General features: G+C 41.4%; 1 protein-coding gene across 5 annotated transcripts in view; it reads right to left on the bottom strand.

Moving 5' to 3' along the window:
* Nucleotides 1–12685, bottom strand: part of TBL1X (transducin beta like 1 X-linked) — a 473837-nt gene that overhangs the window by 23771 nt on the left and 437381 nt on the right. For all 5 annotated transcript variants that reach the window (XM_030201627.1, XM_030201624.1, XM_030201623.1 and 2 more), the window contains 3 exons: nt 11326–11389; nt 6449–6546; nt 2951–3011 (listed from right to left, as the gene is read on the bottom strand). In XM_030201627.1, the coding sequence (XP_030057487.1) occupies nt 2951–3011; nt 6449–6546; nt 11326–11389 (223 nt within the window). The remainder of the gene's footprint in view (nt 1–2950; nt 3012–6448; nt 6547–11325; nt 11390–12685) is intronic.

Below are 12685 nucleotides of genomic sequence, written 5' to 3' on the forward strand. Positions count from 1 at the left end.
AGCGATGTACAGCTGTTCTTCGAGCGATGCACACAAGCAGCTCCTACCTTTACCGTGGAAAATTTAACGGGAGGTCTGAAGCTATCGGTCCTGACAGTTCTTCACTGTCCCAAGTAGGAGAAGGGGAGAAACACGACACACCAAAGCTTTTCCACACGAGCTATGCAAATCCTTGATCTGTTTCTTTACCCCTGGAGGCAGATGCCACTTTTTTCCCGGAAGCAGGGAAGACGCCGGACCCCAACATGGGTTTGTCCGTCAGCCACTGCTCCAGCCCAAAGGGAAGACACCAAGCACCCCTGAGCTCAGGGGAAAAAAAACTACATCAGCTTTCATACACACAGCTTCTTTGCATGCATGAAAGCTGTATACAAGTGCCACTCTGAGCATGCACAGAGCAGCCATGCTTAGCGATTGGCTGTTCTGCGCATGCTCAGCTGACCAACTGGCTTCCTATCGCATGCAAATAAGTGTTCACAAAAGCAGTGAGAAGCTCATTTGCATGGTTTTCGCTTTGGGAATCTCTGTTTCTAAATCAGTAATTTTTACTGAGGTGGAAATACAGATCAATTCTTTACCAGGACCTTGGTGCATCTGGCAGTTACTGCCCATCTCTTTAGTGAAGCCAGTCTCTCTAGCTAATATGTGGTCCGATGCTAACCATTTAAACAGGGTCTGTTTTAAAGAAGTGAAGTGTAGACCTCCTCCAGCCACCTAGAAGGTCCTTGCCTCCAACGCAATCTTTTTTTCATACTTGACCACTAACTCTTGCTTTTAGCACAGGTGCCATTTTATGCAATGAGACCTAGTTACTAATAACCCACGTTAAAAATAAAACAACCCATCTTAATGGTAGCCCACATTGGTAACTTCCCCCCTAAATAGAATGGGTTTTAAAAGGTACTGCTCGCCGATTATCATAGCATTTAAATTTGGTGAGAGAAATACAGCATAAACATTTTCCTTCGGTACTTATCATCTAAAGAAATCTGATTCCAAATCAAAAGACCTGTCTACAATGCAATCTGTAAGAATGAGCATCAATTACCAAACGTTCTACTATGCTCACTGGGTAAATGTCAACCAGTAAAACTATTCATTATCACCATTTTGCACCAGCCTATTGAAAGTGAATGTGCTACATTCCAATCATACTAATGCAGATATAAACTGTTACACAACACTGCAAATTGAAAGATGGATGTGAAGAGAAGGTAAGACAAGGCCACCTGGAGTGTGTTTTGCAGCACAAATTACTGGAAAATTGCAGTTTGTTTGCAATGGACACAGACCTGAACCAGCCTAACTTCAGATGTTCTGGAGGTGTAAATCTTTCAGCAGTTATATCACATTACAGCACAGATGTTGGCTTTTAGGAGTCAGAGCACAACAATTCCACAGAGGATGACAGAAATGCACCTGAAAAGTGATGTTATTAATTTGTGCAGGGCAGACAAAGTTACAGTGCACCTGACATATGGAAGTATTTACCAAATGTAAACTTAAAGAAATGTTAATAAAAAACCGTCTCTAACACATCGTGCAGAATATCTGTCATCAAAATGTTTTCACGCCCCTAATTAGAGGTGTAAATGTGAAACACAAAACATATATATGGTGCCTAAAAAAAATCAGCTAAGAAAACATTTCCATGTGTATTCTATAAGTGGTGCCTAGATTTAGGCGCGGTATATAGAATAAACTTAGTCGATATCCTAGCACCTAAAACTACATGCCACCATTTACACCAATGAAAACATGTTGTAAATCCTGGCACATAGATTTCTATAAATATGCCAGTAAATTTCAGAATTCCCACGAAATGCCTATTTCCCCACACATAACCATGCCACTTTTTGCCTGCACACGTGAGAAGTTAGGCGCACTACATTACAGAATATGCTTATTGAGTTGTGTGTGTAAATTCTAATTACTGCCAATTAGTGCTCATTATTGCTTGTTAAGTGCTGTTATCAATGCTGATTGACTTGTTGCCAATTAAGTTACGCACGTTGTTATAGAATATGCTTGTAACTGTAGACACCAACCCATGAACTCTCTTCTGCAACTGTGAAGGCAATATAATGGACGATGCTCTCATCTGTGGAATAGATTTAGGAAAACCAGACCTTCTTCTAATTCTTTAGCCATCATGAATGATATTTATTTATTTTTATTTAGATTTTGCTCACACCTTTTTCAGTAGTAGCTCAAGGCGAGTCACATTCAGGTACACTGGGTAATTCCCCGTCCCTGGAGGGCTCACAATCTAAGTTTGTACCTGAGGCAATGGAGGGTTAAGTGACTTGCCCAAGATCACAAGGAGCAGCAGTGGGATTTGAACCGGCCACCTCTGGATTGTAAGACCGGCGCTCTAACCTCTAGGCCACTCCTCCACTCTATACAAAGCACCTCAAGTCATAAGCATTATCAGTCCCTATATGTTATGACCACCTCTCTTTTTCAATCACTTTTGTACTTCTTCTAAGGTCAACAAATTTGTGTTTGGGAAAGGACAGCTCTTCTTAAAAAGCTCTATTTATTCAATTTGATAGCAAAATTATATTTTTGTCTGTGGGTCAATGAAGGAGAATAATTGCCAAGTTAGTTCACTAAGATACACAGAAATATAGGATCAACAAACAGGTTGTAGGTAACATCTTTTTATGGGCCAGCAAAAAAAAATGTGACTCATCAATGTATTTGATCTGAAAAAAGGCATCATTTGGGATAAAATGGAGGGAGGTTGAGAGAAAAGGGAGAAAACGTGAACCTTGTGGCTTCAGATGATAGTAAATAAGCTGTTGTGCAAATGAAAGGCATGATTTGCAACTTGTTGATCTTTACTTCAACCTGTCTACAGCTGGAAAACTTAACATTCAGATCTTTGATGAATGCTTCATTCAAATGTGCTATTCACTAAAAATGTATTTTTATCAATTATAATTACCTGAGTGGAAAGGAAACTGCTGTTTGGCTTCTCCTGTATGAGCATCCCAGATTATTGTTGTCTAAGAATAGAAATAATTAAAGAAACATAACTTAATATTGTACCCGGACTGCAGTGAAAAATTAAGTGCCTGCCACTGTGCCATTATAAAGCAGGCTTCAATGGTCTCCCATACAAATTTTCACCTGTTCAGAAAGTAAAAATATGTGTTTGTACTCTCTAGGTATACATATAAAGGGTAGTTCTATAACTTGACACCTAATGTTAGGCACTAAGGGCCAGATTCAGTAAATGGTACTGAAAAGTAGGTGCTGGGAAAAATTTCCGCTCAGTGCTATTCTATGAAGTATAAAAATGAGCGCTTTTTATAAAGTAGCGCTTAAGTCCTAATTCTATAAAGGTTATGCTCTTAAATTTATGCTGCTAATTTAGGGCCTATTATGCTCATTGGGGTCCTTTTATTTTATTTTTTGTTACATTTGTACCCCGCGCTTTCCCACTCATGGCAGGCTCAATGCGGCGGGCAATGAAGGGTTAAGTGACTTGCCCAGAGTCACAAGGAGCTGCCTGTGCCGGGAATCGAACTCAGTTCCTCAGGACCAAAGTCCACCACCCTAACCACTAGGCCACCCTAACCACTAGGCCACGCCGCCACTGCTGCGGTAAAAAGGGCCCTGCGCTAGCAATGGGGGGGGGGGGGGCATTTTTCCCGCTCGCTGAGGCCCTTTTTACCGCAGCAGGTAAAAAAAGCCGAAAAAAAGTCATGGCTATGCGGTAAGACTGCTCTTACCGCGTGGCCATGTGGGGGAACACTTGCCGCCACCCACTGAGGTGGCGGTAAGGGCTCCCACACTAACCTGGCAGTAACTGGGTTGCGCATGGCGCTTCCAGATTACCACTGGGTAAACCCCTTGTGGAAATAATTTTTGAGTATTTCTGCTAGCGCCAGAAATGCTGTGTGCTGGGGGTTGAACTACTGCCGATGACCACGTTGGGCCGGTGGTAACTCCAGATTGGTAGGCTTACCACCACTTAGTAAAAGGGCAACATAGATTTAGCATACATTTAAGAACTTAAATTTATGAGCATAACCTTTATAGAATAAGGTCCTTAGTACGTATTCCAGTGGGAACAAAGACTTATACCAACTGTAACCTGGTGTAAATCCTGGTGAGCACATAGCCCCCAAAATTCTGTAACATGCATGCAATTCTTTGGAACGCCACTGACCAGCCCATGCACCACCGATACCCACGCCCCCTCTTGGGCTGTGTGCAAAAGGATTTAGGCACAGATCTTTACAGAATCATATAGAGCCAGCAATTCCAAATGAGAGCCAATTAACAGCTAATTATTGATTATTAATTCATTAACTAGTTTACTGCATGCAGATCTCAGGATTGCATGTTATTTTGGGCACCCAAATTTGGGTGGCAAGTTATAGAATCCACGGGAAAGTGCATGCATAAGTTATACAATAATAGCACTTATGCGCATCAGAGGCACCAATTACCAGTTATGTGCATAAGCGCTACTTATAGATGTAAGTAGAATACTATCAGTTCCACGTATTGCATGACACACTTAGGGATACTTTTACTAAGCCATGGTAAAAAGTGACCTGCAGTAGTATCGGCACGTGTTTTTGGCGTGTGCTGGGCCATTTTTTACCACGGATGGGAAGAAAAGCTTGTTTTAATGGGGGCAGTAAATGGCCATGCCCTAGAATTAAAAGTAGCTATTTACTGATTGAGGCCTTACCACCACCCATTGACCTAGCGGTAAGGGCTCAAGCGCTACACTCATGGTACTCATGCAGCATGCACCAATATAGCCGCACTGCCGATTACTACTGGGAACGCATCCGTGGTAGAAAATAGAAAAATATTTTCTACCACGGGAAACAGCGCATGCCAACTTTGACACTACTGTTGGGTGGGCACGCTAACTGGGCAGTAGTGTCGATTTGGTGCGCATGCTACACATGTGGTAGCCCTACCGCCGCTTTGTAAAAGGGCCCCTTAGGCAAGCAAACTTATACCAGCCCCCTCAAAAGTAGGTGTGCCTATGTTTTAGAGAATAGCGCTAGTATTCTATAAGTTTAGGTGCACCCTGAAGCCATTAGAGAACTGGCACCTACCCCCTAATTCTATAAAAGTCACCAAAAAACATATGCGCAAATTTGGACGTGTGCCCAATTTGTGTGCATGCAATTTAATTGAATGAGCCAGTTAGTGCCAATAATTGGCCTTTTAACAAGAAATTTGTGATAAATGGAATCAATTAAGATGTACACGCCTAAAACTTTACATGTGGCACAAAAAAGAAGGCTTGGAAATGGAAGGGTCATGGGTGGTTTGTGGGTGTGGTTTAGGGTTATGCGTGCAATTACTGAATAAGGGACATAAATTTAAGCAGGGGCATTTGTACCATATTTTCGATGGTGCAAATGGATGCACCTAAATTTACACGCGAACCCCAGGACTAAAATGTTATTCTATAAACCACGCCTAACTTTAGGCACAGCTTTCAGAATAGTGCTTAAGTGGGGGGTTTTTTCAGCACCCATTTTTTTAGGCCTGATTTATGTGCCCTAAAGTGTGCCCCATTGTGGAACCTACAACTTGGAACCAAGTTATAGAACAGCTCCAATATTTTATTTATTTTTATTACATTTGTACCCCACGCTTTCCCACTCATGGCAGGCTCAATGCGGCTTACATATTATATACAGGTACTTATTTGTACCTGGGGCAATGGAGGGTTAAGTGACTTGCCCAGAGTCACAAGGAGCTGCCTGTGCCTGAAGTGGGAATCAAACTCAGTTCCTTAGTTCCCCAGGACCAAAGTCCACCACCCTAACCACCCTAACCACTAGGCCACTCCTCCATTTTATAAAGTGAGAGAGTACATTGAAGCTTTGCCTCAGCTCCACCCAAACACCTGCAAGAATGCCTGTGCAAAGATCGAGTAAATGCAGGCACAATCATTTTATATATGTATAACCCCTAAACAATTTTAAGAAGAGCCCTTTTCCATATGTAAGACATGCTTCACATATGGAAACTACCTTATGAAATTACCCTCTAGTTATGCTATTTTCTGTATTTCTATTCTCAGGAGAACACGAGCCATTCCCATTCTTGCTGTCACAGGAAAAATATATATACAGATTTCAAAATCATAACCTTCTGTGGTCTTTATAAAATGTTCATTTCCAGTAGGTGGAGAAATGCAAACATTGCAGTTGGACTTCCAGGAAGGTTGCCAGTTAGCTGTATGTAAATTTTAGGTTTGTTGTTGATGCTGAAAATGTTATGCTGAATCACATGGTGAGGAGAGAATAGTCTATCAAGACCCAAGACCCCATGGCTCTTGAGGGGTTCCCCAGATACCCAAATTCATACTAGCAATATCACTTCCAGGAGCTGAAATGGAACAATTTAATCTTCTAGAGAATTTCTGCTGTCACTGCCTTTTCTCTTCTCCAATACTTACTTTATCAACACCGGCGCTCAGAATGTAATTTCCCTTCTTGTTCCATTTCAGAGCAAAGATGGGCCCTTTGTGCTGACCTAAGGTGCTTGCAAGGTTCCCTGAAATATGAAAATATGTAAATCACAAAATTATTTTCTGCTGCTCTTTTTTCTCCATCCAGAGAAAAATGATCTACTTACCTACCTAATTAGGACGGACAGTTGGATAATTGAGAGCGCTACTACAATTATTTTTTAAAGAATAAAAATGAGTCGAAACAATCATACCTCTTCTTCTTAAACACTCTAACTGAACCTGGTTATATATTATTCATATTTTACATGTATCAGGCATATGCCTGTATGGGCATCTGATAACAAGTTGCACTGTACCTCATCCTACGAACGCCACAGTTCTTACATCTCAGAAATGAAACAAAGCCAGATGGGAAACAGAACTTCTTAATAATTTTGATTTATCCCAATTTCCTGATAAATTATTAAAAATAAAGTCCTGCTGGCAGTGTGACAGCTATAAAGGGATGATAGTAAGTATAAATAAGTGAAGTCAATTTTCTTTAAATGATTTGTTTTATTGAAAAAAAATATACTTTGTCTTTTTTTTTTGTAATGTTTCCCTTCCCACGGATGGCATATTAGGATGATACAAATTCTTTTGCTCACATTAGTGGCACAAGTGTAGCCAAAGTTCAATTTTTGGAGGCCAGGGGTAGATTCGAGGGGGGGAGGGGAGGGAGCCAAACACCTCCTCTCAGCTGTTCTCCCCCCCCCAGCTCCCAACTTTGCTGCCGGGGAGGCCCAAGCCCTGCTAGCTGAAGAGATTTGCTGGCTAAGTCACCCTCTGTGCTGCCTCAGAAGCAAGGAAGCCAGCAGGAAGCTTCAGCCACAGATGACGGACACTTCTGTGCATGCTCAGAGCTGGGGTCTGGGGAGGCCTGGGGAAGGGATAAGGGGGAGCTACTAGACACCAAGGAAAGATTTGTTTTTTTTAAGTCAGGGGTTGGGTGGGGGGAGAGGGACGAGGATGCCATTAGACACCAGGATGTATTTGTAAAGTCAGGAGAGTGAAGGAGTCAGTTATGTCAGGGAAGAGTTTTTTGTTTGTTTTTAAGTTGTAGGTTGGGTCAGGGGGGTAGAGAGGGAGGGGTGCAACTAGACACCAGGGAATATTTTGTTTTAAAATATCATAATCATGGGAAGGGGTTTGGTGGGTGCCATGGGATCATCAGTTTGGTGGTTTGGGGGTGGGGGGTGATGTGATGGCTGATGCAGTAGTATTAACTTCTGTACCTCTTCCTGAGAGTATAAGCTACCTCAGCCAGGTATTCTGTAGGTTAATTTACCCCATGACTCCTGAACTGCAGTGCTATGGTCAAGAAACTAGGCCAGACCCTTTAACTTTGATTTGTTCATTTATAAACCACTTCTCCAGGTTTTAAAACTTGTCCACTGCAGTTTACAACCAGGAATTCTAATAGTAGTAGTAATATTAATACAAAAAATATACTAATTATTTGAACACCCACAAACTAAGCAGAAATGCTTTTTGATTTTCCATTGCCCTGCCTGATGCTGTCGGTCCTCTATTTGTGGATTTTAATGGGAAGCAGTGATTGTATGATATATCATAGCACTTCCAAGTCACCACTAAACTTGCAACTCAATTTTTCATTAATTACTTTTCTTATATACAGTGCTCAGAAAAGTTTGCAAGTCCCCTAGGATTGTCTATTTTAGCACAATTTAAACAGAGAGCATGTTTAGAATCAAAATTAAACCCTGGTAAGAGTGAAAGATAACTCCACTGAATAAGTAACACACACAAAAAAAAAGATATATTTTTAATTTATTTATTTAATAGAAACATTGAACAATAAGGCCATTACTTTAGAAACATACCCACGTGTAAATAGCTGCATTTTCTTGGGTATACACGTGTAAATATTTCTGAAAGACAGTGTCTACACATGGAGATCTATACTACACTGAGATGTCAAGTGAAAATGGTTTAGGTGAGGTTGGATGAAACTAAGGGGCCCTTTTACAAAGGCACATTGAAAAATGGCCTGCGGTTGTGTAGACGTGTGTTTTGGGCGCGCGCAGAATCAGTTTTCAGTGCGCCTGTAAAAAATGCCTTTTTAAAATTTTTGCCAAAAATGGACGTGCAGCAAAATGAAAATTGCCGCGCATCCATTTTGGGTCTGAGACCTTACCGCCATCCATTGAGCTAGCGGTAAAGTCTCACATGGTAACCAGGCAGTAATGACCTGTGCGCGTCAAATGCCACTTGGCGCATGTCCAATATGAAGGTCCGAAAATAAAAATTATTTTTTGTATGCTCGTATTGGATGCATGCCAAAAATAAAATTACCACAAGAGCCATGCAATAGCCGGGCGGTAACTCCATTTTGGTGCACACTGGGTGCGTGTAGATGCTTTTACGGCTTAGTACAAGGGCCCCTAAAATTTAAGGGCTTCTTTGGACGGCTTCCTAAAGGAAAAAGTCCATAGACCATTATTAAATTGGACTTGGGGAAAATCCATTATTTCTGGGATAAGCAGTATAAAATGTTTTGTGCTTTTGGGGGATCTTGTCAGGTATTTGTGACCTGGATTGGCCACTGTTGGAAACAGGATGCTGGGCTTGATGGACCTTTGGTCTGTCCCAGTATGGCAATACTTATGTACAAAGCCGAGCTAGCAATTCCCCCGTGGCAAACGAGAGGAAGCCTACAGGAATTGAACTGGCTTTCTCTTCTTTGCCATGCAGAAATCACTAGCGCGGCTTTGTAAAAGAAGCAGTAAATGTATATTCTCCATTTTAGAAAAGGAATATATATGAATAGGGAAATGTTTCCATGTCGAGTTTTTTTACACAAGCTCAAAAGCAGCACCAATTTTTTTTTTTGAAGTGCTCATCTCACCTACGGCTTACATGAGGGATTAAAGGAGTTGTTTTCCTTAAACCCATGCAGTTTATGTCCACCTCCAAAACACAACCATATTTAAAATTGTGCCTCGCTAAGGGCCCCTTTTATCAAGCTGCGGTAAAAGGGGCCCCCTTTTACTGCAGCAGGTAAAAGGTTGCATTCAGCTCCCCAAAAAAGAAATGGCTCTGCACTCTTTAGATGATGGTAAGGGCTCCTGCGCTGGACCTACAAAAATAAAAAATATTTTTGTCACGCTAGACATGGCGCATGCTGGAGGTGGGAACTACAATGCTGCAAAACAGCCCCTAAATTGGCAGCACTTACAGGTGCAGGTTTGTAAAATGAGGCAGTATGTATGGAAGAAGCACCACTTCCATGTTTAAGTGCCGTCAGCTCCACGTAGAAGCTGCCGGGTTCTGCTGCTCAGTTAATTGGAGGGCTGAGTAAGGTTGATCATGTTACTCCTTAACTTGTGAAGCTTCAATGGTTGCCCCATTTTTTGGCGCATTAAGTTTAAAATTTTGATGTTGGTTTTTAAAGCCCCACATAATGATGCCCAGTTAACCACTGCTCAAAGCCTGAAAGTTTATCGACCTTCAAGGAATCCGAAATCACAAGGTCACTGCCTTTTAGATGTTCCTTCTATTCGTCAAGTTCGTCTTGACAAAGAGTGTGCTTGTATATTTTTTTTGTAGCGGGACCAACAATGTGGAACATGCTTCTTCTGGAAATGCGTTAGACTTTTTTGTTTCATGAGGCATCTTGCTGATTAAGTTAATTTTATACTGAATTTTGATTCCTTTTAATTTTATGAGTTGCTGTATGTTTTATTGTATGATATGTTTTAGTTTTAAGTTATGTGTTAACTTTTATGAGTGTAAGTTGTAACCTGTTTAGATCTATTGGATAGGCGGGATATAAATTTGATAAATAAGTAAGGCCCCTGTTTACTAAGGTGCGCTAGCATTTTTAGCGAATGCTAAAATTAGCACATGCTAACTGTGTAGACGCCCATAGGATTATTATGGATATTTACACGGTTAGCGCATGATAATGCTTAGCGTGCACTAAAAATGCTAACACACTTCTGGCGCAGCTTAGTAAACAGGGCCCTAAATATATATTTGTAAAATGGCTCATCCCACTGCATGTGTCAACAAATACATGTGCACTCCTACAGGTATTTTACAAAAGGTTCTCGATCTATTGGAAATGAGAACATGCTGATCTGGATGTCTCAGTTCCGATCTCTACATTCAATGTGAAATTGGGCTCTCAGTATTCTTTTGTGAAAAAAATAGGAGAACTCCTAATTTCTTTTGCACAATTTATTCATTGGTCAATAAACCAATCTGTTGAATAAACCTGCACAACTGAGTTTGGGTATCCTGTCCTATGTCAAGGTCCAAATGGCTTTCAGTTTGGTATTCAGCATAAAATGTAGTGGGAATTCATCATGCCACAATCAACAGAAATTTCAGAAGACCTAAGGAGAGGAGTAAATGGGGGTCCCAGCAATGTAGCACTCTAATCTATCATCATAATACAACTTGTCAACTGTATCTACTCAGTAAGAAAGCACAGAATTCTAATGGCTATACCGGTGAAAAATTTAAACTGACCAACATAACACTTATCCAAGGATGATGATATGTTTTAACTACTGAAGTCAGGTGGTCTTTGTTGCATCTGAAGGATGCAGGCATGGTCTTGTAACAGAAACACTGAAAAATCACGAGTCATAAGTTCAAGATTCCCATTTGCTACCAACTCTGTGTGAGACACTGTCAAGTCACTTCATGTCCATGTGCCTCTGGGATCCTTTTGGATACAAAGCATTCATCTTAATCTGTCTTTCCAGGCAACAAATTATAAAGTCCCAAATGAATTATCTAAAAAAAAAAAAAAGTTTGCTTCCTTCAGATAAAATATCAACGTCATAACTCACCATCTTCTGTCCATATTCTGGCAAAACCATCATATGAGCCCGTGGCCAAAAGTGTTCCTTCGCTCTGAGGAAGACAAAAGTAATAACAGGAGAATGAATATGATACAAGGAGAACAAAAGATTGTATTAAAACAATCCATGAATTCAAGTGGAAATATCACAAGGTACAGTTAAAGAACAGAACTATGAATCTTAAAAAATGCTAGGAATTATGAGCAGTAGTGGTCAGCATTTTAATTTTAATATCAAATGCAGCACGTAAATAGCTGAATATAATATGGTAAATGCTGAGGGAGGAAGTCAGTAAACGAAGCCCAAAGTTAGACATTGGGATGATTCGTGCTAAGCTAGTATTCTGCAAAGGGCGATCTGCGCGGAACGACTTTTACAGAATGCTTGCTTAGCGTGCATCTTGTACCTAACTTTGGAAAGAGCATTTATACACGCTAAAAGCTGGCGCTCAACTAGTGGCATAAATGATATTATTCTATAACATCACGCCTATATACTGGGAATGCTCCTGACCTGCCCCTGCTCCTCCCATGGCCACGCCCCCTTTTGGAGTTCCCACCATATAACTTAGGTGCATATGTTATAGAATAGGGCATAGGGCAGATCTGCGTGCAACTCCTAATGACTGCCAATTAACACCAATTATTGATTAATGCCTGATTAGTTTATTATTTGTTTACTATACCATCACTTATTGCATTGCAAATCAGAACAGTTTATACATCTAAAAATATACAATAACAAAGTATATAATTTAAACTAGGAAATCCATTTTCTGATAGGATAGCACAAATGAAACATCCAAACAAGAGATCAGTCATACATAATTACCGTATTTTTCGGACTATAAGACGCACCGGACCATAAGACGCACCTAGGTTTTAGAGAAGGGAAATAGGAAATTTTTTTTTCCTTTTTCCCTCCTCTAAAACCTAGGTGCTCCGGTGCGTCTTGTCCGAATCCCTCCCTCCGAGTTCGGGATCGCCCTCCCCCCGGCCCTGTCACCACTTCTCCCTACTCACATCACGCGATCTTCCCTGGTGGTCTAGTGACGTCGGGGCAGGAAAGAGCCCCCTCTTTCCTGCCCAGCGCGCTGCTCTCCATCCTCCTGTATGCTGCCTGACGGTCTCGGCGAGATTCAAAATGGCCGCCGATAATTGAAGTCTCGGCGGCCATTTTGAATCTCACCGAGACCATCAGGCTGCATACAGAAGGATGGAGAGGCAGGAAAGAGGGGGCTCTTTCCTGCCCCGATGTCACTAGACCACCAGGGAAGATCGCGTGAGTAGGGAGAAGTGGTGACAGGGCCGGGGAGGAGGGCGATCCCGAACTTGGAGGGAGGGAGGGA

This window comes from Microcaecilia unicolor, chromosome 4 (assembly GCF_901765095.1).
Source record: "Microcaecilia unicolor chromosome 4, aMicUni1.1, whole genome shotgun sequence".
NCBI classification, from domain to species: domain Eukaryota; kingdom Metazoa; phylum Chordata; class Amphibia; order Gymnophiona; family Siphonopidae; genus Microcaecilia; species Microcaecilia unicolor.